At 41.1% G+C, this 25846-nt stretch overlaps 1 protein-coding gene across 7 annotated transcripts in view; it reads left to right on the forward strand.

The window, feature by feature from the left end:
* LOC121730772 (kinesin-like protein KIF13B) overlaps window positions 1–25846 on the forward strand; it is a 104810-nt gene that overhangs the window by 65893 nt on the left and 13071 nt on the right. For 2 of the 7 annotated variants that reach the window (XM_042119966.1, XM_042119967.1), the window contains exons 8-29: window positions 1318–1468; window positions 1960–2139; window positions 2863–2962; window positions 3433–3581; window positions 3908–4148; window positions 4459–4605; window positions 4763–4873; window positions 5202–5425; window positions 5497–5649; window positions 7130–7291; window positions 7495–7611; window positions 7959–8187; window positions 8453–8643; window positions 9128–9288; window positions 9575–9689; window positions 11098–11199; window positions 11380–11485; window positions 12896–13090; window positions 13177–13321; window positions 13450–13598; window positions 13899–14044; window positions 24504–24657. In XM_042119966.1, coding sequence (XP_041975900.1) covers window positions 1318–1468; window positions 1960–2139; window positions 2863–2962; window positions 3433–3581; window positions 3908–4148; window positions 4459–4605; window positions 4763–4873; window positions 5202–5425; window positions 5497–5649; window positions 7130–7291; window positions 7495–7611; window positions 7959–8187; window positions 8453–8643; window positions 9128–9288; window positions 9575–9689; window positions 11098–11199; window positions 11380–11485; window positions 12896–13090; window positions 13177–13321; window positions 13450–13598; window positions 13899–14044; window positions 24504–24657 — 3428 coding nt within the window. Of the gene's footprint in view, window positions 1–1317; window positions 1469–1959; window positions 2140–2862; window positions 2963–3432; window positions 3582–3907; window positions 4149–4458; window positions 4606–4762; window positions 4874–5201; window positions 5426–5496; window positions 5650–6364; window positions 6401–7129; window positions 7292–7494; window positions 7612–7958; window positions 8188–8452; window positions 8644–9127; window positions 9289–9574; window positions 9690–11097; window positions 11200–11379; window positions 11486–12895; window positions 13091–13176; window positions 13322–13449; window positions 13599–13898; window positions 14045–14611; window positions 14750–15426; window positions 15469–24503; window positions 24658–25846 lie in introns of all 7 variants that reach the window. The other 5 variants (XM_042119960.1, XM_042119961.1, XM_042119962.1 and 2 more) reach the window with 5 other exon arrangements.

Below are 25846 nucleotides of genomic sequence, written 5' to 3' on the forward strand. Positions count from 1 at the left end.
TACCATCTTGACTACATATCTGCAAATAAAATATGATGATCTTGATCCTCAATTTTTGATCTTGATCTTAAGAAGTAGGTCGTACAACATGGTCTTGGCCGCAGGTCGCAGTCGCACGATCAGGCTGCTGGTACTACTACTAGACTAGTATGACGTAAAAAATCGCAGGGTGTGTTTAGTTCTTCGCGGGTGTAAAAACGTATTGATACTGCGAGATGAGCGTAAAGCGGATATAACGTTATTAACTAACGGTGTATAATCGCATAATATTTCATAATAGAGCCATAACTCGAGTGGGGCGAAGTGTCGTAAGAGGAAGCCGCCCAAGTCTGTGACGTCACACCTGCACGAGTTCAATCCACTTACAGAATAATCCCCCAGATTTAATATTACCCGGATTTCGCGCCCACGATAAAATGTATTGGCACTTTAAGCTCGGACATGATATATGGATTAAAGTTTGGGTAAAATCATAATTCTCAATAGAGCAAAGCTCTTCTTAGTGTCCTTTATATAAAGCCTTATTTTACTAAAGCGTCTCAATACGCATTGTGTCGCCGGATGAGAGGGCGATACTCAATCACGCTTGCTGGCTAAGTGCGACGAGAAAGAAAGAAGAAATGGCTGTGAGTTACAGCCCTTAGGGTCAACTCACACGTACCACAACCACACCACGTCGCAACGACAAATTAATGCCGTCAAGCAATGGTTACGTGTGAATGGTGTCGCTGCAGCTTTTTGTAGTTGCGTTGTGATACCGACAAAATGTCGACGTGGTTCCGTTGTCGCCAGTAGTTGCGATGTGGTTACGTACGAAAGTCAGTGAAACGGAGGGGGAGAAGAGCGCGGGCGGTGTGCGCGCACTGTCATTGCATCGACGCAACGTTGCGGTTGCGATGTCGTCGGGCACTATTTCGCTTGTGGTTGCGATGTGGTCGGCCACTAGTTCGCTTGTGGTTGCGATGTGGTCGGTACTGGGTGTACAGGTGTACACATGTGGTCGACAACGACTACAAAATTTGGTACGTGTGAACACTCCAGTTCATTTACAATACGAAATATACGCTCGACCACGTGTTGTGGCTGTGGTTGTCGTGTGTTTGTGGTACGTGTGGGTTGGCCCTTTGTTGGGCGATGAATCCTTAGGTCAAATTCACCGCCTATACAAAATAGCTTTAATTTGTGACACTACTTTACGACCCCGATTCGTCACAATTCTAAATTAGAGTATTGAGCTTTGCGTTCCCATGTCATGTAAGATAACTTGAAATGATACGTCTGCCACAATTCTCTTACTTACTACCGTAACGTTCCCAGATCTCTGACGACTCTCGGTCTGGTGATATCGAAGCTGGCGGACCAGGCGGGCGGCGGCGGGCGGAACCGCGACAAGTTCGTGCCGTACCGCGACTCCGTGCTCACCTGGCTGCTCAAGGACAACCTCGGCGGGAACAGCAAGACTGTCATGGTACGTTTCATACTTGCCAGAGCAAAATTAATTAGCCCACACTGAGCTAATGACAGATAATTAGCTCAGTGTGGGCTAATTAATCTCCTGATGACATCTCTCAGATGACATTTGAGATTCGTTCCATGGACCATGCGTAACTAAATTCTTCGGAATTAAAACTAATCTATTTTGTAAAATGATTTTTGCAACTCAAATGGAATATTGGCCACGTTCGGCTAAATAATAATTTTCCTTCGCCGTATCTATCTAGTCTGATCGCAGACCACGATATAAGAAACAGAATCGCGAAATTTTACCTGTTGTAATGATGTAGCAATCTTTTATTTCGTACTCGTTGTTTGCATATTAGGCTTCTCACAGGCGACACGAATGCCGGCAACGCGTGTCCGTTGTACCGTTTATCTGTAAGAACGCTTAAAGAAACAAATCAAATGTGAAATGTTTCTGTGGTCGTTGTAGTGTCACGTGTTATGTGTGTGATGTGTCAGGTGGCGACGATATCGCCGGCGGCGGACAACTACGAGGAGACGCTGTCGACGCTGCGGTACGCGGACCGCGCCAAGCGCATCGTCAACCACGCCGTCGTCAACGAGGACCCCAACGCCCGCATCATCCGCGAGCTCCGACAGGAGGTCGAGGCGCTCAAGGAGATGCTCAAACACGCCACCGTGAGTCACACGATCCATACTATTGTTACACGCGTACTGGTTGTTTGTAGCCTCAAAAACCTGAAGCTTGCTATGGAAACACTTTAAGTCCTAGAAAAGAACAAGGTATAGTTTTTAATCTTGGAAAGGCACGGAAAAGTCCAGCGTGATAAATAAGTTTCTGTGCGAATGAAGTTGTGAGATTAATAAGGAAAGTTTTCTAACTCAGTATGAGCCTCATAACGGCTCTGCCATCTGACGCATGCAGTCAAGAAGTAAGCGATTCCCGTTATTATGGGTTCTATCAAAGTTTCATTAAGATTCCAAGCATAATAGCATCATGTTGATGTCTAGTGGGCACTCAGACGATTTGGCTAGCGTTCGAGCGTGTCAGCGTAAGATCTTGAATTTAAATACTAAGATTTAAAATGAATGTGTGGGATGATATTATACAGTGTGTAACAAAAACTAGTGATAATACTTTAGGGTGTGTACGTGTTCCTTGTAGAGAGTTTACTGTGAAAGTAGAAGCTCTGAAAGACGAACATTTTTTTTCACTTTTGTATGGGCAAGGGCCCGAGCGTAACGAGTTTCCCCATACAAAAGTGAAAAAAAAAATTGGTCTTTCAGCGCTGCTACTTTCACAGTAAACTCTCTACAAGGAACACGTACACACCCTAAAGTATTATCACTTATTTTTGTTACACCCTGTATAACTTAACATCATCTGCGTTCTGTGTATAGGGTTCGCCGGTGGGCGAGGACGTGCACGAGAAGCTGGCGCAGAGCGAGCACCTCATGAAGGAGATGTCGCGCACCTGGGAGGAGAAACTCGTCGAGACAGGTACTCTGAAGTTATAGTAAACCGCTAGCTATCTGTAATTGTGTGACGCAGGAAAACATTGACAATTTGTCTATTGACAATATTTAACTTCAGTTGTCGCACTCGAAATAAAGCTTCGGCCAAACCTACGCGACCAAAGCGACTGCGAAGCGGGAGCGTCTGCAACGTGGGACGTTCGCGTCGATAATAGCGGTCGATAAAGAGCGGGAATAATCTACGGTTTCGCACCGTAGTAGCGCAGGTGTGCACACCTGTTTCGCGTTGCAGACGCTCCCGTCCCGCGTCCCGCTCTCGTCCCGCGTTACTGACGCGTAGGTTTGGCCGAAGCCTAAAAGTTCGTATATTCTAGCCCTAATGCGATTTTGTATAGGTATAAGACAATATACAAAGCCAGACAAAATCAATGAGAAGTAACATTAGCCTCCATAAAGTATAAAGATATAATATGATGGTTTGTTTTGTATTCCCAGGGCGGATACAGAGCGAGCGGCAGCACGCGCTGGAGAAGATGGGCATCAGCGTGCAGGCGAGCGGCATCAAGGTGGAGAAGAACAAGTACTACCTCGTCAACCTCAATGCCGATCCCTCGCTCAACGAGCTGCTAGTCTACTACCTCAAGGTACGCCACCTTCACTGTTACTATGGATTTAACCACCTTACCTCAAACTGGAATGAAACTAATTAAAAACATTAATGCCGCTTTGTTTTTTATTCGGTTGAGCCAGTTACCCATTAAACTACAAATTAGTATTTTCATTAAAATGAACAAATAATTTTGTAGTAGACGTCATAGAAACCGCATCGAAGCTGTATTACTGGCTTAAAGAGTTAGGGCATACATTAAATTTTTAATTATGTTTTAGCCACCTGGTTTTTGCTCGACTCTCGAGCCCCACTATCTTTTATTTTTGTAATTTGTTAACTCTTACCTCACTGTGACGACAGGACACGACGACGCTAGTGGGCGCGGACAGCGGCGCGGACATCCAGCTGTCGGGTTTGGGCATCCAGCCGCAGCACTGCGTGCTCGAGGTGTGCGGCGGCGTGCTCCACATGACGCCGGGTGCGGGCGCGCGCTGCTTCGTCAACGGCGCGCCCGCCAACACGCGCACGCGGCTCAACCACGCCGACCGTATACTGTGGGGAAACCATCACTTCTTCCGCGTTAATTGTCCCAAAGATACCGGTGAGTGATGGATGACTTTATGCCAGACTTACGAAGAAGCCTAAAAATAATAATAATAAATAATCTAAAGAATAACTGTTCCATCGCAGCGACAAAACTATCCGATTTTAATGAATAAGATGTCGAATAAGGTCATATTTATAGCTCAAGTAGCACAGGTCAATTATAATTATAATTTTCAAAGTTGGGTTACAGATAATGAAAATTATTATTTAATTGGACCGAGTAAGGGAAAGTTGAAAGATTATTCAACGCGTATATTTTTTTACTTAATGTTAGGAATATACTCACTGTACGATTTTATTTCTAGCGACGGCGGCATCGGAGCCGCAGACGCCGGCTCAGCCGATCGACTACAATTTCGCGCGGGACGAGATAATGCTTAACGAGCTGAGCAACGACCCCATACAGACCGCCATCTCGCAGCTCGAGCGACAGCACGAGGAGGACAAACAAGGTACCCGCCTGCTGAAGCTTACATGACGCTTATAAATATATAAAGTTTGTAGCTTATGCTAAAGATATTAGTGGCTCGAAGTTTCAGAAAATAAATGGTTTATTTTTTGTTTTGCTCACAGTTCTTTATCGTATATCGTTATTGTATCGATTTCCAGTGGCGCTGGAGAAGCAGCGGCAGGAGTACGAGCGTCAGTTCCAGCAGCTGCGCAACATCCTGTCGCCCTCAACGCCCTACCCGCCCTACTCCTATGACCCGCTCAAACTAGGTGAGTATGCTTGATTAATTCATCTAAATCCTCCAGTCCTATACAGTACACACTATGGCGTCATATATATCCTGATATCGAGCTTGATACAAATATACTATTATCGATGTTTCAAAATATTTAAGCTATTCATTTATACATAATTATATGTAAGATTTTTATTACCTCTATACTATACACAAATTTAACACACATCCATGACACAGGAACATTTAAACTTGTTCCGTTGGCGGGTTTCGAACCCGCGAATCGGGACCCCCGGCTTGAGCCGCTACACGCTCAACCAAGGAGCCGTCGTCGTCAATAAGTGTTGTATGTGTATATCCAGGCAAGTTGACAGCGTGCACGCCGACGACGGCGGCTCGCGTGGAGCGCTGGGCGGCGGAGCGCGACGACACGTTTCGCCGTTCGCTGGGCCGGCTCAAGGCGGACATCCTGCGGGCCAACGCGCTGGTCCAGGAGGCCAACTTCCTCGCCGAGGAGATGGCCCGACACACGCGCTTCGGCGTCACGCTGCAGATACCGCCGCAGAACCTCAGTCCCAACAGAAAGGTATGCCGACCACATTTAAATATACTTTGTGTCAAAATTCCAAGTTTTAACAAAAATCTTGTATATATTAGCGCGGTGCGTTCGTGTCTGAGCCGGCGATAATGGTGAAACGGCCGCAGCGGTCGCAGGTGTGGTCCATGGAGAAGCTGGAGAACAAGCTGGTGGATATGCGCGAGATGTACGACGACTGGCGGCGACGGCAGCGCGACGGCGAAGTTACAGAGGTACTCACATATGCATAATACGTATACGTATGCATACACGCGTGTACGTTTACGTACGCTCGCTGGCGTATATGTTTATGTATAAGCCATAACTTGCACTTGCACCTAATATTGATTAATATTAACATTTAATCAGTCAAAGTATTTATGAATTTACATATTATTTTGTAATGTATTAGGATTAACAATGGCTATCAACACTCTTAGAGCTCATTAATTAACACTTCCGTAGCGATAGTACGATAATATAATTGAATTTGAGAAGTTTTGACCTATTTACACTGTGTTGGGTCAAAGTCAAACGTCGCTTCGTATCAAGTCATCTCTCTCTATCTTCATACTAATGAAGGAGATGGCATGATGTTTAGACAAACGATTAGCAGTAACCCAGACTTAGGTGTATATGGGCTAAGGGCCGCGCTACACCGGAATGGCAGTGGCGAGGCGAGCGCTTTCAGGGTCATGTGATTTTAAACTGTATCTTCATTATTATAATACATAGTATCGCTTGAGAAGTCTACGGCCGCCCGTGGCCGCTCGTGGCCGCTCGTGGCCGCGATTTCTCAAGCGATACTATGTATTTATAATAATGAAGATAAAGTTTAAAATCACATGACACTGAAAGTGCTTGCCTCGCCGCTGCCATTCCGGTGTGGCGCGGCCCTAAGTGTGCGAAGCCTGTAGGTGTTTACAGCAAGTGTCCTTTTAATTGCAGGACCCACCACAAAATATAGAAGCAGAGTCGCCCACGGTGCGTGTAGATCGCTTCTTAGACGTAGATATCAGTCGTGAAGTTTACACTTTAATGACTTTAAATCACTTTTTTATTCTTCGTCAAGCGATTACTGTAACTGTTAATTTGTGCCCAATGTGTTTTGTTTTTTACTATTTAAAAATTGAGTTTTTCGTCCAACATTATCATTATTTCAATAACCTTTAGCTTTTTACACGCAATTTTTTCACCTTTAAATGCCTTTTCGCATAACTTTAAAATATCACAATCGCTTTAATATTAGCTTGTTGCATTTTATAATTTTTAGAAAATTTTCGACTACATTAATTGCCAAACAGCAGTAAATTGATTATCAATTTTTTACTTCGAAATTTTTACGTTTAAACTTCATATGTTTTTTTATTAGTATTTTTAGATTTAGTACTGGCCCAGGGTAGAGCAGTAAACCTTACAGTTCTTACAAAATGATAACACAGATTTTTGCTTACTCTTCTGCCCTGTCCCAGTTCTAAAAACCGAAAACGCTATATTTTGTTTATTTCTGTTAATCTATCTATGGTCCAATTTCATCAACGTCTGTTATAATAATAATTAATGCTCGAATTAGTGTATTGTTACCTCTCTCGTTTTTCATACAAATGAAAGAGAAGACATAACATTTTATCAAACCGTTATCCCTAACAGACGTCGGTAAAATCGGGTCTAGATCTTCATAAATGATGTTCTATAACTGTGTGCGTGGCGCAGGAGCCGGGTGACAAGTCGCTGGACCCGTTCTACGAGTCGCAGGAGAACCACAACCTGATCGGCGTCGCCAACGTGTTCCTCGAGGCGCTTTTCCACGACGTCACGCTCGACTACCACACGCCCATCATCAGCCAGCAGGGCGAGGTCGCAGGACGCCTGCAGGTCTGTCAACGAGTTATTTACTTTCACCCAGATTTAAATAATATTACACAGACCATTTTCAAAATAGAACGCTCGAATCGGGTGCATACTATACAATAAGTCAAAAAGATCGCCCTAAACAGAACTTGTTATGGCATATTCCCCACTGGTATTTCAAGCCTATTTCTGTCGAAGCAGATGATAAATCCTCTCTTCCGTTGCAGGTGGAGATAAGTCGCGTGGCGGGTCAGTTCCCGCAGGACCGCATCTGCGAGGCCGCCTCCGACAGCTCCGGCGACGCGCGCGACTACGACGACCCCCCTGACCCCGCCTCCCAGCAGGTGCGTACACACATGGCTAATTTCATAGCCCTTTCAGTTAATTCAATACAAGGGATACATACTATACAGTATTATTACTTAGTTACACCCTGTATTATGTATACCACAAAATACTACATAATATATTATGTTTTTAATTTAAGCAGATCTAATTTTGCTATATTACTAAGTGTTTGTTCAGATACATCGTACAATGGGAACTGCGCGGTTTGGACCCGCCCAGTTAAACGGCTTGCAGTTATTACTATTGCGTTGTATTACAGCGTTCAGACTTAACAGCTCGGTTTCTACACGGGAACCGCGCGGTTCCCGCAAGTCTGCACAAGTACTTACCCGTAAACTTGCAGGTGACGATCCGCGTGGTGATAAAGCAGGCGAGCGGGCTGCCGCCGTCCCTCTCGCACTTCGTGTTCTGTCAGTACTCGGTGTACGGCGGCGAGCCGGTGGTGGTCGCACCGCACGTGAGCGCCGACGCGCCCGCCCCGGCGTCGCCGCGCGCGCTTATGTCGGTGCGCTTCGACCACCGCCGCGACTTCACCGTGCCGCTCACAGAGGAGTTCATCGAGCACTGCGCAGGTAAATAGAGAGCGCGACTCGGACAAAGGATACGTAGTGTATTAGATATCAATATTCTAAACAACAAGTTTTTCACGAAAACCCACGAGAATAAGGAAAAACAAAATATGTAAATTTTTTGTAACCTGGTGTTGCCCTTATAGATATTATATAAGCTGCGTGGCAAATATTGTTTCATTTATTTGGATTTAATGAAATTAAACGAATAAGCAAGTTTTTTTATTTCCTTGGTCACACACGTAGTCAATTGTCTACCGTCCAACAGAGGGGGCGCTGTCGATCGAGGTGTGGGGCCACCGGTCGGCGGGGTTCAGCCGCGCCAACTGGGAGGTGGAGGCGCAGCAGCTGGCGAAGGCGCGCTCGCTCGCCGACCGCTGGGCCGAGCTCACGCGCAAGATCGAGCTCTGGGTCGAGATACACGAGCTCAACGACCAGGGCGAGTACGCGCCGGTTGAGGTATGTCAAATACTCATTCTCTGTTCCCTATTTTTACCGACTTCCAAAAAGGAGGAGGTTATACGTTCGGCTGTATGTATCTTTTTTTTTTATTTTTTATTTGTAAGATATTGCAAAAATAAAGACAATACGTCGTGTCCTACCAAAAACAAATTAGAAAGGCTTTTTTCGTTTCTTGGCTTTTTAAATTGTTACAACAGTCGCCATAACGGTTATCGAGATTTGTTTGAGACATGACCCTCATTACTCATAAGTCATAGGCAGATTCGGGCATAAAGTTTCGAACGTGGTAGAAAGATTCTGTGACTACATGACGTATACGTCTATATATTAGCCTAGTAGACAGAACTAAGGAGTAACTCGACTACTCGGCCGATACGACATACTGCGTCAAACGTATCAATTTCGAGATTTCTTTCGACTCAGGTCGGCCACCTTGTTAATTGTGTTTACTCTGCATTAGCTATACAATGACGGTATGTAGGTGGCGGCGCGCAGCGACATGGTGACGGGGGGCGTGTACCAGCTGCGGCAGGGGCAGCAGCGGCGAGTGCGCGTGCGCGTCCGCCCCGCCCTCAACTCCGGCACGCTGCCCATCATCTGCCAACACATCGTTAGCGTCGAGCTCGGCTGCGTCACCGTCAGGTACGTCATAATATAAAGAGCGTTTTCCCTTTATTCGATACAATATCAGGACATGAGAAAGACGTCATGGATATTTTTCATATCATGTCTTGGTCGATCCTTTGGATTCGGTTACTTCAGATCTGTTATCAGACACATGTTCAAATGTTTACTACGACTATATTTTATTATGTTGATTGTTGGTGTACTAAAAAAATCACTCTAGCTTATAGAATATAGGCGATGTCCTGTAGCTGAGTTTCAATATAATTTATCATCAGTTTATTATCACGGTTTTGGTCGGCAGGTCGCGTCTCCAGAAGCCGCTGGATTCGTACCAGGAAGAGGACCTGGCGATCCTGCGCGAGCGGTGGAGCGACGCGCTCGCTCGCCGCCGCCAGCATCTACACGCGCAGCTACAGGTGCGTGCCAGCAGCCAGCGTTGCGGGACACTGGTGTACCGTATACGAGGGGCGATCAAAAAGTAATGAGAACGAGTATAATAAAACAGCGATTCTAGTTTAGATTTAATTTATTTTTCTACGTAGTCTCCTAACAAGTCGATAGATTTAGTCCAACGTTTCTCTAAACCTAAGATACCCTTTAAAAAAAATCTTTATCAGAGCTCTCCCTAAATGCCTCTACAGCAGCCATCACCTCGCTAAAATCCTCAAATTTCTTGTCCCTGAGGTGTTGAGTCTTCTAAGAGAGTTTCTTGTCCTTGAGCCGAGGAAACAAATTAAAGTCGCTTGGGGCTAAATCTGGAGAATAGGGCGGGTGTTCGACCAGTTCGAGGCCTGCTTCTCGAATGGCAGCCAGCGCAAATTCGGCTTTGTTCTTTTTGCTCTTGTGCGTCCGTTAACATTCGCGGTACCCAACGCGCAGAGACCTTTTTCATATTCATTTTGGTGGTCAAAATGCTTTGGATGCTGCCATATGAGATCCCTGTGTCCTTAGCTAAATGTCTGACGGTTACTTTTCGGTTTGCTAGTACGATTTCTTCGACTTTTTTATGTTTTTCTCAGTGAGGGACGAGGTTGGGCGTCCCTCGCTATGTTCATCTTCTGTAGATGTTCTACCTAGCTTAAACTCTTTGCACCACCGTGCCACCGTAGAATATGGAGGAGCAGAGTCCCCTAGTGTCTCCACCAAATCAGCGTGTATCTCTTTGGTAGAAATTTTTTTAAACAGAGGTGCTTGATGACGCATTCCCCTTCGTGTTTCTCCATTTTCGTGTTGTCGCTCCGACTGTTGGTATTCAAATGAATGTAGCTCCTACAAATGACGTCCAATTTATACAATTTTTTGCTAGGAAGTCGTGAGGGACTGAAGAAGTGAAAAACTTTTTTTTTAAGATTTTTATCTTCTTTAGAAATACCCGCTTATTATTACTTTTTGATCGACCCTAGTACGTCTTTATACTACGTGATTTTGCTAATAGTTTTCACAATATTCGTTTTTTGGAATGAAAATAAAACTGACCCACGATATCTAAAAATGACAGCCTTCCCAAGAATCAAAATCATGGACACCAATTTATTTTTAAAATTGTAATTTTTTATTCAAAGAAAAAAAAATACAAATAACTCAATCTGGCATAATTGAGCCCTTGACCCTTGTGTATGCCGGTTGAACTTACAGGGAGAAATTGATTAAGGGCTTACGTTACTTCCTTTTTTTGCTTGCGCGTGTTTTCAACGCTATCTTGTTTCCACATGTCGGCGTTCCGCGGTAACACTGACTTGGTTATATTTTTGAACGTGAGTTGGGCCTTTCTTCAAAACCTCTCTACACCCAACGACATCCTTTAACAATTGTTTTATTTTTCAGAAATTGGTGAACATGTCGCCGTCGATGAAGAGCGAGCGCGACATGGAGCGGGAACAGTCGCTTGTCGAGCAGTGGGTCTCGCTCACAGAGGAGCGGAACGCGGTCAGTTTAAAAGCCGCTTTACTCGATGCTACCCATAATGCTATAAATTTAAATATCAATTCTTTACCGTACAATTAGGTTATTATAAAACGAAGGGGCTTATTGGATAAATTAGAAGTACACACAAGCCGTTGATTATTTATATTTCTCAATGAAATAATAATCGATAATATTCCGCAGGTGCTAGTACCGAGTCCAGGCAGCCCGATCCCCGGCGCGCCGGCGTCGTGGGACCCGCCCCCCGGCATGGAGCAGCACATACCCGTGCTGTTCCTAGATCTCAACGGTGAGTGTTTATACTGATATCTCATTTATGTAGTGTCCGACCGAAGGTCTATTTTTGGCCAAAGCCGAAGCCGAAGCCGATTAATCGGCAATCGCTACAACCTTCGGCCCAAGCCGAAGGTTTATAATCTTAATCGCTCGACTCTCAGTAATTAATGTTTAACCGACTTAAAAAAAGAGGTTATCAATTCGACGCTTATGTATGTAACTGCCCAACTTTCGTATAAGTATGTTAGTCTGTAATCTGTATGAGCGTCTGAACAATATGTCTATATATATATATGTCTGTCAATATGTCTACAAGCTACAATTAATTAAGTATTTCAAAATTTCACAATATTGAAGGTTTACCTATAATACATACATTGACTGTCTCATAGAGAAGTTGATTTAGAGATGGTAATAATAGTTTGTGATTTCCTGATTTATTTATTACAATTTACAAGTAATAAATTTTGGACCACAAATAATTAATTAAGATTAAGGAATGACTCAAATGTGTGGTTCAAAAACGGATGAGAATTAGGAAAAAGTGTACAGAATCAAAATTATAGAGAATTTAATACGTTTTTTTTTCATCGTAGAATGTTTTTTGCTACAACGCATCGTTTTTTTAATTATTAGCCAAAAACCAAAAATCGAGACTATTGTCACTCTCCCCTCACTCCAGCTCACCTCCTAGACTTCAGGACTTTTAGTAAGTTTTGTACCTAAGTACCCTGAATAAGTTCCAGCAGAAATCTCTTAGGTTTCCCTCTCACGCATTCTACAACTACTTTATTGACTGAATTATTGTAAAAAAATAAGAATTTCTTTATTATTTCACAAATAACAATAATTAGACCAATCAATCAGTCTTTGTTTTACTCGACTAGAGCAAAACTGTAAATAAAAAAAAAAACAAATACTAACTTCTTAATAAATAATTAAGTAAATGATTTATTTAGAAGTTAGGGTTTGTTTATTGTATTTAATATAACGGTTGCTCGGACCTTCGGCAAAGCTTCGGCTTCGGCCGGGTTTTAGGCCGAAGCCGAAGGTTTCGCCGAAGGTGTTTTTTTTGGCCGAAGGCGGCCGAAGCCGAAGCCGAAGCTTCGGTCGGACACTACATTTATCATAATATACTTAATATTATAAGCAATTTAAAAGTGTCTGTTGGTCACTTATTCACTCTTAAATCACTAAACAGATTTTTATAAGGTTCGACACGGAAATCCTGTTATCTAAAATTTTTAGTTGTTGCGCGGACTTTTTTTGGCTCAAAAGTAGCCCCGTACTTCTGGCCGGGTTAGTTCCGGAATCGGCGGTAGACATTCCAGAAAGAGTGACCAATTCAGCAATAAAACAATAATTAATTATTGCTCGATAGAATATGCAGGAAACGTGTAATAATATTATATACAATGGTTAGCGGACGACATGAGCACGCACGCGTACGGCGGGGGCGTGGCGGACGCCGCGGGCGTCAACAGCATCCTGCCCAAGGAGCACGGCGGCTGCTTCCACGAGCTGGCCGTCCTCGCCCACGCCGACTCCGAGGTCGCCGCGCTCGCCGCCTGGGACTCCTCCATACACGACTCGCAGCACCTCAATCGCGCTACGGAGGGTGAGTACACTGAGCTTTTAAATTATTTCTAATTGGACGATTGTTCGAAAAATATCGCAACTCTTACTAAAATGACTCATTTACAGCAAACGAACGTGTGTACCTGATCCTCAAGACGACGGTGCGGCTGTCGCACCCCGCGCCCATGGACCTGGTGTTGCGCAAGCGCCTCGCCCTCAACATTTACAAGCGGCAGAGCCTCACTGACAGGATACGGAAGAAGATTGTTAGGTGAGTTCCTCGAAGGAAAAAAACATAAATTTGCACAGGTGAGCCTTGTAGTCACGGAGCCAAGGTTTAATTTTAGCTTCAAATATTGCATGGCATAGACATCAAATGGAACTGTTGACATGTCGCAGGGTTGACGCGCTCCAGGCGACGGGTGTGACGTACGAGGTGGTGTCGAACGTGCCCAAGGCGTCCGAGGAGCTGGAGGAGAGGGAGAGCCTCGCGCAGATCGCCGCTACCGGGGACGAGGCCAGCGCTGCCGACGGCGAGACATACATCGGTCGGTGTCGCACACACACAGTCCAGCAAAAAATTGGAAAAATTGAAACTAAAAAAATTACATACAAAATTGTTGCCATTCTTAGCATTTTGCATCAAATTACGACCGCCCACATTTTTTGTTTACTTTTTTTGACCCAACTCCACATTAGTAACTACTGCTTACTAGATGACGCCTGCATCTCCGTTGCGCCAAAACCGTACATTTTCCGGGTGATTATATAAATATTAAAAGCCATGCTACTGTCTACTAACATAAGCTTCGTAGTACTTGAATGCATTGTCATTTGTGGTCAAACAGAGAAGTACACGCGCGGCGTGAGCGCGGTGGAGAGCATCCTCACGCTGGACCGGCTGCGGCAGAGCGTTGCGGTGCGCGAGCTGGAGCAGGCGCGACCGAGACCGCAGACCATGCGCAAGACCGCCTCCGTGCCTAACTTCTCACAGGTACGTCGCGTGAAGCCGCGTAGCTATTCGTGCTGGGGCCGCATTAACCCGCCGGTATCTCTCTCGTCTCGTCGGCTGGTGTCGAAAACGAATCGAAAAATAAAAATACTTTATATTTTCATCCAGACGTCACTTTAATCCCGTCAGCAAGTGACACGACTTTAATTATTATCAAATCGATATTTTAGGAATAATCTTGAGACCAAATTAGTGCAGCCCCAGCATTTTAATGTTTTTCGCAACGCGAGTTTAAGTGACTATTCTTTTATAAAGCCTTGGAACACAGCGTAGGAGCTGTTTCGATATACGCCAATGCCTCACTGAATGAATTTAAATATTGGTTGGCAGTATCAAATAGCTCTTATTAAAAAAATAAATACTTTTATAACACAAACACGTTTAATGTTAACAGCAACATAGTAAATGTTACACGTAGATGCAATTAGTCAAATAATTACAAATAGAATAACACTGATATTGAGTACGTCACACGAGTTTCGAAATAGACAATAGAAGGCGAACGACGGCCGGCGGAGAGTCCGTATCACTAGTGTATGGTATTTTCAGGGGGCTTTCTCACGACGCGACCCGTTACAAACAATATGCAACGCAACTCGATACGTTGTTAATTTCGTGTCGACATACGGCCAACAAGATTCGGATACCGTGAACAACGATCAAGATTGCGTTGCGTCGCGGGGCGTGGTGAGGAACTACCCTGATACATTATGTTGCGTCCGCTTACGTACGCATACATGTAGTAGCGGCTCAGTGGCGTGCGCACAACGTACATACGTACGCACCTTACGTGCGCGCTGTGCGGTCACGTTTGTTGTTCAGCTTACACGGCAGCTTTCAACGCTCTACGCTTTTGTATTAATGTTGTACTAATACTATTAACATTTACTTTTATGGATTTACGCAAACTGGTCTATATCTTATCAACTAACATCTAAGACTTACAAATTTTAAAACAGTACAACTACCTAATGCTAAACTCATTTAAAACATTTTTTTAATGGATGCGATTTGAAGAAAACAAAGATTAAATAAAGGCGGTTCTCAAAACACTACAAACAAAATTTCTGTGGGATATTTTAAACACTGCGCATTATTTAAAAGACACTTAAGAAATATTGAAAAATGTTTATTTGCTCTAATTGATTCTACATTGGAGGACAGTCAAATCCTTTGCCGAATACCAAGGTTTGTAGGTAAAAGAGGTTTACACATACCACGCCCGCGCGACTAAAATGTACGTAAAGTTAGCACTACACTATAAAACCACTCCTAGAGTATCGTGTCATAAAAGGCTTTTAGTACTCAACAAATGTAATGATGTAAAAAGAGGCAAGTGTATAATGTGTGTGTTGGCACGGCAGCTGTCCGCGGCGCTCGAGTCCGCCGCCAAGTCCGGGACGAACGTGAGTCAGCATGGCCCCGATACACCTACTGCCTGTCATCTGTCCATGTACCTGTCGGTGCACTTGCGACCTTATCGCCATTGCACTAAGGTCGACAAGTGGTACGCTGCGGTGTCGGGTTTTTCTTGCGCTTTCGTAGATTAAGGGCCGGTTTCACAATCGACAGATAAGTTTCGGAGAGCTTTGTCACCAGTTTTGTATCTATATCAGGTTCAGAAACAAAACTTGTGAAAGAGATATCTTAAACTCATTGTGAAAGGGCCCCAAATATATTGAGATTTCGGAATGAAAAGTTGTTCTATAACACTAGATGGCGCTTAAATTGGCATGTTGAAGCACCATGTAGCTAAAGGAAAAACCTGACGCAATATTATGAGTCTAACGACCACTGTACATAGCGCAAAACATTGTCATGTTAGTTCTAGAGAAATTCAGAGATTTTGGTTTCGTTACGTGCTACCGTGAACTTATATTATACTGTTATGGCCAGTGACACCTGTTCGCTCTATAAAAAGTGTTTTGAAATAGTGTTTTACAAAATATGCTTTTAAAGTCAAAAGTAATACAAAATGTGAGTTTTAAAAAACTTCAATAGAAACGAATAAGACGCATCTGTCGCCAAGCCATTACAGTATAGTTGTATCGTATTATTTATACATATTGTCATTTACGTTTTTGTTTAAAATAATTTAGTCGATGTGCTACTTTAGTAGATGTTATACGAGCTTTTAATTGTCATAGTGTCGGCTTTGTCTTTGCGGATTTAGTTGCAGAATACATCAAACAAAATAGCAGCGTTTTACCCTGAAATGAAACGCTTATTAAATACTTACCTTATTTGAAGCATAATAATTAAAGATAGGCACTTCCGTTTCCGCAGATTTTACCTCCTTTTCTTTCCTGAATGTTGGTAGCTCTGTCAACCTTGGCGCCATCATCGAGCAGGTAGAGGGAGAATTCCCGCTCGACTATGATCATTGAGTCGAAATTACACCAGGCAGATATAAAAAGTTATGCTTCAAATAAGGTAAGTATTTAATAAGCGTTTCATTTCAGGGTAAAACGCTGCTATTAAACACTTGACCGTTATTTGAAGCATAATAATTGAGACGTGTTTGTTATCGCCTGGTGATGATGTACGCCAATGTGACAAAATAAAAGTAAGACGCCAATGTGAAAAGAAAATATCTTAATATATATATTTCTTGTGTACGTGTGTATGTGACTGAACTCCTCCTAAACGACTGGACCAATTTTGATGAAATTTTTTGTGTGTGTTCGTGGAGATTCGAGAATGGTTTAGATTTACAGTTTGGTCTACTGGAAAATGTTTTTTCAATTAATTTCTTATTTATAAGGAGTTGTTGATTTTGGAATGTTTTACATTAGATCCGGCGGACGGCGCTATCATCGCATTCAATATTATTCTATTTCAATTTTAGTTTGTCCTGACAGATGGTGCTACGATTAATTTGAAAAAAATTTTGTTATTCAATTCATGTGCTGATTAAAATATTAAATAAATAACACATAGGCTACAATTTTAACCGACTTTCAAAATGGGGGAGGTGTTATGTTCGTTTTCTTATATTCAACGATTACTCCGCCGTTTGTTAACCGATTTTCAAAATTTTTCTTTTGGTATATAGGATATCATCCCAATTTGGTATTATATTCAGAAAAGTGGTGATCTGATGAAGGATCCATAAGTAATCGAGGGAACTCCTCAAAACTCATAGGGAAACATATGGTGACTTCGGTTTCGTGAGAAGTATTCTAAGCATATGCTACCAACAAGTAAGATTTTGCACCGAGATATACCTGGTATACCGTGGTTCGGAAGGTGCTGAGAGAATTCCTGATTCTTTATAGATACAAGTTTGGGAGTTTCGGCGTTGTTTTAAGAACAGAAAGCATATGCTACTATGCAAATTACATTCTTCATCATCATCATCATCATCACTACCATATTATACCATTTCATAGTCTTTTAGATCGAGACTCGAGTTTGTCAAGCGATAATTAAAAAAATCTATGTCTACCTAATATTATAAACCTGAAGAGTATGTTTGCTTGAACGCGTCAATCTCAGAAACTACAGGTCCGATTTAAAAACTTATCTCAGTGTTAGATAGATCATTTATCGAGTAAGACTCATCATTTATCGAGAAGGTTATATTATATTATTACTCTAAGACTAATACGACAGAAGAAACTCAGGAAAATGTGGGAAAAACGGGGGAAATATTTTTTATGGGAAAATGTACCTACGGATTCTGTAAAATTTCTAATTTACGCGGGCGAAGCCGCGCGGGACATCTAGTAACAATATAAAATAAAAATAGTAATTCCTTGTGGGAATACTTCAAAAACTTTATAAATGAATATATACGTGATATAAGAGTGATGGAATAGAAAATCCAATGTTCAAACACTTTTTTACACAATTATTACACCAAAAACTGATTGACAAATCAAAAATACAACTTGTTAAAGCTTTGATATGGACATAATGAAATCAACTAAAGGAACAAAATAATTCCTTAAATCGTTAGAATTAGATGAAAGTACTAGTTTTTTGTACCGATTTTCAATAACGGCCCCAAAAGTATTTCATGAATGGATACATTGTCTATCCAACTTTCAGCCATAGCTGAGCGGACGTTACCTGGTGGTGCAGTTGTCTCAGACAAGTTAGTTATGATATACCGCCAGCTAAAGGCGACAGATGGTTTTCCTCGCAAACTCGTAAATAAATTGCACATTTAGCTTCGCTAATCGCTACGCCTGCGATGAAAAAAGTGATTACAGCATTTAAGCCAGTGAACAGCAAGGTTGCTTATTACTCGGATTGCTTAAAATCATCCAGCTAGATTGCCTAGAATCAGAACTGTTCGTTTTAGTTATGACTAAATAAATTAATCACATTAAAGAATTTTAACCACTGTATTCTTAAAGAGTGTAAGATCATGTACACGTCTGCCCGACGAAAACAAAAGCAAGCATCTGTATGTCTAGAAAATACAAATAAATTACTTGCGTCAACTGGCGTCAACAGTATAAGACTTCAATAAGTTTTTTATTTATGTTGTACAAGCTTTTTCAATGCAAAAGATTTTAACATGTTTTACCAAACCGTAAGAACTTAAATGGCCAGAAATCTCTGTATCAGACATGGAAGATATTATCTACTTATGTAAGAAAAAAGTGTTATAAGAGAGCTTAATCTATTAAAAATAGATAAGCTAAGAATTTTGCAAGGACTGTGGCCGTCGTCTTCTGAGCATCATAGCATCACATCTGTGAAACTTACACCAGGATAACCATCTATACCAGGCAACTTTATAAGTTTTGAGAGTAGAAGGTCGCCATGATAATAACAATAATTTTATATGGTTATCATCTCAGCCTCAGAAATTTTACAATTTTACGACCACATTTCTATACTCCCAGGGTCATTTCCTGATCTTTGGAAGTTGAAATGTCGATTGTGCATTTCTCCAGATCGCGAATCGTATACGGTGCTGCTATTGCACTCGACTTGAGATCTGCCCGCCAAAATACTCGTTCCCAGCGTGGAATCACTAGGAGATAAATTCTTTGAGCCTGATTTAGGTGAGCCAGAACTTTGGGTATTAATTAAACACCTAGGCTAGGGGGTAAATAAAATAAAATAAAAAAATAAAAATAGCCTTTATTCTACCACCATACAGGAATATTGCTACATTTTTAATTATTATAATTATATTAGAATGTTGCTACATTAATAATTTTATTAGAATTACACATTAATATATATTTTCTTAAATCATTATTATTGGTATCACAACAATTGTTTTAAACATTTAACTTGTTAATATTAAAGATTTTTCAATTATAATTTTAATAATAATAGTAATATTAGTTTAGCAATATCTTATTAGTAATTCCTTAAACCTAAGATGTGGAAGTCGCCTCTTTGGCGTAGGCCTCCCCCAGTCTTCTCCAGGTATCTCTGTCTCTCGCTTTCCTTCTCCAATTTAATCCACATTTTTCCTTGAATATATCCTCCCATCTTTTTCTTGGTCTCCCTCTTTTTCTCTGTCCTTCCCTCGGTTGCCATTCTGTTATTTTATTAGTCCATTTTCCATTGTCCATTCTGATTACATGTCCTGCCCAATTCCATTTAAGCATTCTAATTTTCTGTAAAACATCTGCGACCTTAGTCTTGCTCCTTATAGTTTCATTTCTGATTTTATCTATTATCTTTATGCCCAGCATGCTCCTTTCCATTTTGCGTTGATGGATTGCTATCTTGTCTTCATCTTTCCTCCGTAAGGACCAAGTTTGACAGCCGTAAGTTAAGCACGGTAGAATGACAATATTAAATAGTTTACTTTTAACATCTATGCTCACCTCTCTATTTTTCATGATTTCTTTTAAACTCCAGAATTTTTTCCAAGCAATTGCTATTCGTCTATCAGTTTCTTTCTCTGTCTGGTCTTTAAAGGAAATTGACTGTCCTAGATAAATATACTCTTTCACATATTCTATATCTTGATCGTTCACTCTTATAGGTTGTTGTCTACTGTTAGTTAAAATTTTTGTTTTAGAAGCATTTAATGACAAGCCCACTTTCTTGCTCTCCCTTTCTAGGTCTTTTATCATGTTTTCTAGTTGTTTACTGTCTTCAGCAAATATGGCAATATCGTCAGCAAAGCGTAAATGGCTAGGGGGTACTCATGAGAAAAGGCATCGTGATATAAACTTGCTGGATCGGTCAAGTCGAGAGTTACATAATTAGTCACTACATGAGCTTCGGCGGAAGCAAATAGATCGGTCACACAAGTAAGCCGCATTTTTTTGATCTTCGCCGTGCAAGAAGTTAACAGATGGTCGTCGAGGAAAGGAAAGGTGGTCGAGTTGAGCACCATAAGCTAGGACCGACGCATCTGTTGCCAAGCAGTGCGATGGTGGGCTCCAATGAATGGAAGTTGATAGATGATGACTTTGCAACCACCACCGAAGATCGTCGCTTGTCTCGGTAGAGAGCAGCGATCCGGAAATGCGGACTTATCCAAGTCTATGAGAAGAGACAAGAGAGCTCGGTAATGTAGCCTTCAGTACTATGAAACTGGCGAAGTTCAGGAGACCGAGGATGCACTGCAAGGTCTTTAGATCTACCAGACTCTTTGTCAGGACTCAGGACTGGTAAAATCTTTTGATGAATTTTAGACATTTTCTCTCGTCTTTGAAGCAAAATCTGGATATGCTTCTGTAGAATTATTTTGTAAGCAATAAGATAATCGTCCTAATAAACGATGATACGCAGAACTTGCTCTCTGAGGGTTTGTTTAACCCAATTGGTCAGGGAAGCAGGTGACCGGATAATAAGCAAGTAATTTGCAGCAACTTTCCCTTGTATACAGACGTCGGAGCCGTCAGTGCGATGGAGCGACTGCCAGGTAAAATAAGCTTGCAAAACAAAACTGTCATTAGTTGAACATTTATGAGCCCGAATGGCTGAGTCAAAACATAATCGAATAGAGTGGAAAGATTGAAAATAGGACGGCAGGACCCGTCGACCCTAGGGACCAGAAACATAGTCGAAATAAAACTTGGCAAGGGGCTGGCAACTCCTAATGCACCCTGGAATATCATTTGTCGAATTTGGAGATACTTACATATCCTCCGACTCTTGTGGTAGAAAAATTATTTTGGTTTAATTTTGGAATGAACCGAGGTGGTTTCTCCATGAATGGTATACGGTACCCTTTTAGAATCTTTATAATAATAACCTGGAGCATCTAGGCGTTGCCAACGAGAAACGGCGGTAAAACTTCAAAGTTTGACCCGCTCTGAATTTTTGATTGTCAGTACTTACATTTTTTGGCATTCCCGAGATCCGAAAGAGAAGCGGCATGTTCACGGGTACTTTTGCCGTGGAAGTTCCCTCAGTTGTCCAATCGAGCTCCTATCGAGTGAAAGGAACTTCGTGCATTGCCAGGCATTGACCGTGGTTCAAAATTATTTCTTTGTCCCTGTGGGGGACGATTGTAAGAACAGCCTTGCGCAGGCTGGTGATCATGGGAAATGTGCGAGCTAGCACAACATCCATGAGACATACCCTGCGCGGGTATATAACACTTAAGTCTGCCCCTGCGGGGGTAGGCTAAGCTTTCGAGTGAAAAGAACTTCGTGCATTGCTAGGCATCGACCGTGGTTCAAAATTAATTGTTTGTCCCTGCGGGGGACGATTGTAAGAATAGCCTTGCGCAGACCGGTGAGCACAGCATCCATGAGACATACCCTGCGCGGATATTTTATACGTGGGAGAGCCATGCTTCGGCACGAATGGGCCGGCTCGACCGGAGAAATACCACGTTCTCACAGAAAACCGGCGTGAAACAGCGCTTGCGCTGTGTTTCGCTGAGTGAGTGAGTTTACCGGAGGCCCAATTCCTTAGATAAATGATTTCAAGAACTGGGTCGTGAACGAAATTGATAATTGCATTGCGTCTCATTTGAAAACCTCAGCTCTATCTCAAAGCCCAGCTCAGACCACAAATTAATTGAAGTTACTCTGACGTTGTGATACAAATCCTTAACGGTTTCATTTAACCTTCAGGGATCAAGCTTGAAGCGTGTGACCATTGTAACAATTTCTTAAGAGCAGATTTCAATGCTCCGCGCTGCATTAGTACGCAATATAATAATGCCGCGTATGATTTGTGCACGTGAGATTGTTTTTTTTTTTTATATAAATATTTAAGCTCATCATTGACCTCTTAATCAACAAAAACTAGTATATGATTATAAGATTATTGAACTTCAGAATAACGAACTTCTGACCATTCGTTAGTATGTTGAATATTTATTAATATTTATTTAATATAGCCAAAACCCCCAAAAGAGAAGTTTTCGTAACGGACGTTTCTTTAAGTTTTGTTTCAATTTCAAAAACAAGATTCGGTTATAAAGAATTGCTAACGGTCGTTTCATTTTTATTTGATTTGCTATACAATTGCCGACTGACATCGTCGATGCAACTGCATGACCCTGAAAAATAGATCGGTTTTCGTAAAAATAATTAACCTTTTTGTTAAGTTCATTAACCTCTTGAGTTAATTTAGCTAAAGGGTGGTCATAGCGCTGTCTGTATTTGCTCCTTTTTTGTGGCGGTGGCGCCTCGATTTACGTTTGCTGTGTGAAGTAGAAGTCGATGACGAGCTCGAATCGCTTGTGGAACTACTACTACTAGATGACCTGGCACGAGAACAAAGCCTTTTTTTTTTTAATAACCACATTAGTGGGTAGTTTCAAATCTAACGTTAGCTGGTGTCACTACCGAATCATTAACAAATTTACATTCGTTATTCATTATTAATAGCTACCTTAACCTAGGAAAGAACACAAACACAAGAACTTATCTAGAAAATTAATATTTAAAAATTTAAATGTAGTATTTAAATTTATAATCGTTATTAAAGTATTGATACGAACGATAAAATCGTTATTAATATGAGATGTTCATCTTTTCTTACGAAAAAATGTATAAAAATATAACTTACGTGAATTACCAAAACACTTGAAAAACGGTAAAAACACAAACTCAAACTCAAACTCAATTTTTTTTATTCAGAATATTTTTTTTCAAATATTCTCTGAACGTCGGGGCTACACAGATGCCTACCACCGGTTCGGGAACTAACCCGGCGAGAAGAACCGGCGTAAGAAACTCGCACGGGGCCATCTTTTTCTAAAAAGATGAAAAATTACAAAAAATATATTATAAAATAACAGTGTGACTAAATAAAATACAACGAGTGTACAATTATTATTCATAATATTATATAGAAACAGCTCTGCAGGGGGCGACCTTATTCCCATGGTGAACTATCATTCATGAAATCAGTAACTTTATAGTACTCTTTGGTACACAAACGTTCTTTAACAACTTTTTTAAATCTATTAATTGAGAGATTTTGAACGATTTCTGGGATCTTATTATAAAGGCGTATACATTGACCTTTAAAAGAATTTTTGACTTTAGTAAGTCTAGTCACCGGAATTTCAAGCCATTTGACAACACCGAAATTATTTCACTTTTTACTTAAATTATATAACTAGGAGTTATATAATAAGGAGGTATAATACGTAATGACTTCTGAGCACGACTGTGCGGTGCGGAAAACAAAACGCCAATGATCATAGTCGAGCGGGAATGAAATGGACATCATCACCAGGCGATAACAAACACGTCTCAATTATTATGCTTCAAATAACGGTCAAGTGTTTAATAGCAGCGTTTTACCCTGAAATGAAACGCTTATTAAATACTTACCTTACTTGAAGCATAACTTTTTATTTCTGCCTGGTGTAATTTCGACTCAATGATCATAGTCGAGCGAGAATTCTCCCTCTACCTGCTCGATGATGGCGCCAAGGTTGATAGAGCTACCAACATTCAGGAAAGAAAAGGAGGTAAAATCTGCGGAAACGGAAGTGCCTATCTCAATTATTATGCTTCAAATAACGGTCAAGTGTTTAATGTAAAGTATACCAGGAGACTTAATAAAAAGTTGTGTGCTGAGAAATTTAAAAGAGACGTAAATAAAAGGGTATTTTTATCTTTGGATTGGGAGCACTCATCAACCGAGTATTTGAAATGCACAATCTGTCTTAAAAATATATTAAATAATAATCTTTACAGTATACTTTTCCTTCATAGCACTGAAGGGTGAGCACATTTCAAGTGCTGAATACGCACGTCAATGCTCTAATTGACGAAAGCACTGGTAAATTAAAGATATGGGTTGGAATCAGCATGCTTACAAATTAAATGTACTTAGTCATCGGAAAGAGAACTTTAGAAATCTAAATTAATTCCAGTAAAAATAAATAACGATTGTCCGATTATAGTTTAATAGTGATATTACAAGAGATTTGGTTCATTCATAATATTTTAGTCTATTTTTTTACATAACATGAAACCTAGTATAGCATCATGTATTTTATTTAACACTGTACTTCGTTCTAAGTGTACTGTATGCGCAGATAATGCGGCTGGACTCGTCGCTGGAGTCTCTGTCGGGTCTGGGCGGCGCGCGGTCGGGCAGTGTGGCGGACCTGGCCGAGGAGCTGCCGCGCCGCCCGCGCCTGTCCGCGCCGCACGTGGACCACGACGTGCCCGCCAAGCCCTTCGCGCTCGGTACGTACGCGTGACGTCACTACGCGATCTTATTTCTATATATTTTATATGGCAAGGTCCCTTCGAACTGCAAGTATTGCATCCATTACGTCGATAGAAAACGAGGATTCTCGGAAAACATCAAGAACGTTTATGGGTCGCTAGCTGTATCTATTGTTTATTGACCAGGTTCAGTTCGAAGAAATCTTTATAATATAGTTGGTTATGTGTAATTATGTCCGATAAAGTATTTTATATTGTGTGTATTTATAAGTCCCCGATTTGTATCCATCTCCTTAAAATTTTTTAGAACGTTTACTATAATAATACGGATTATGAGCTACACTATTTTCCCTTACTCTTTCACAATAAACTAATATTTTAAGTTAAACCTGAAATAACATAACCGAATGACTATTATATTCTACTGCACTATGATGTAAATACAGTTTTTATTTCAATTCTAATATTTCTATACTTTTTCATACTAACACTTCTTAGATATTATACCTAATAAATCATGTCATATAATATTTGTATTATTCTATTTATCTATGATTACGAGTATACAGTTAATATTGCACATTTGTTTATCTGTATTCAGAGCAAACTATTAGCTTTGTTGTATAGATTAAACGAAAGTGTATAGTGCACAAAGTAGTAGTTAAGTAAAAATATACGCACGAAAATATATACAGTAGACATAGATAAAGTCAAACACAGGGTGAGAACGGAGTGCGTACATACGTGCGTACTGCACGCTCGGCGCGTGTTCGCTCGACCGCAAAAATGCGCAAAATTTAAATTCATTTTTGGGTGGAGTTTAATGGTACTCCTGGCATCAGCAAAATTGTAACTAGTTTACTACATTTCTTACCGATAGAAGAGTTGGAATTAAAATAGAGTTTTCAAATTTTAGATAAACCATAGTGGCGTAGTATTATAATAATATATCAAAAATAGTATTAAGAGAAGAATAATCTCACTCTATTACCTTTCATAGTATACATTAATTACTTCATCACACGTTAGATATATTCCAGCTAGATATATAATTTGTAAAGTGCCATATTATACACGATATATTAAAACAACATCTAAAGTTCGGCCTCATCCTCCAGACATACAATCAGCATCTAGATATCGACATGTTTATTTACCACACCCCTTCACATTTTATTTCTGTCGCTTTGTGGCAACGCTACTGCTA

This window comes from Aricia agestis, chromosome 9 (genome assembly GCF_905147365.1).
Source record: "Aricia agestis chromosome 9, ilAriAges1.1, whole genome shotgun sequence".
NCBI classification, from domain to species: Eukaryota; Metazoa; Arthropoda; class Insecta; order Lepidoptera; family Lycaenidae; genus Aricia; species Aricia agestis.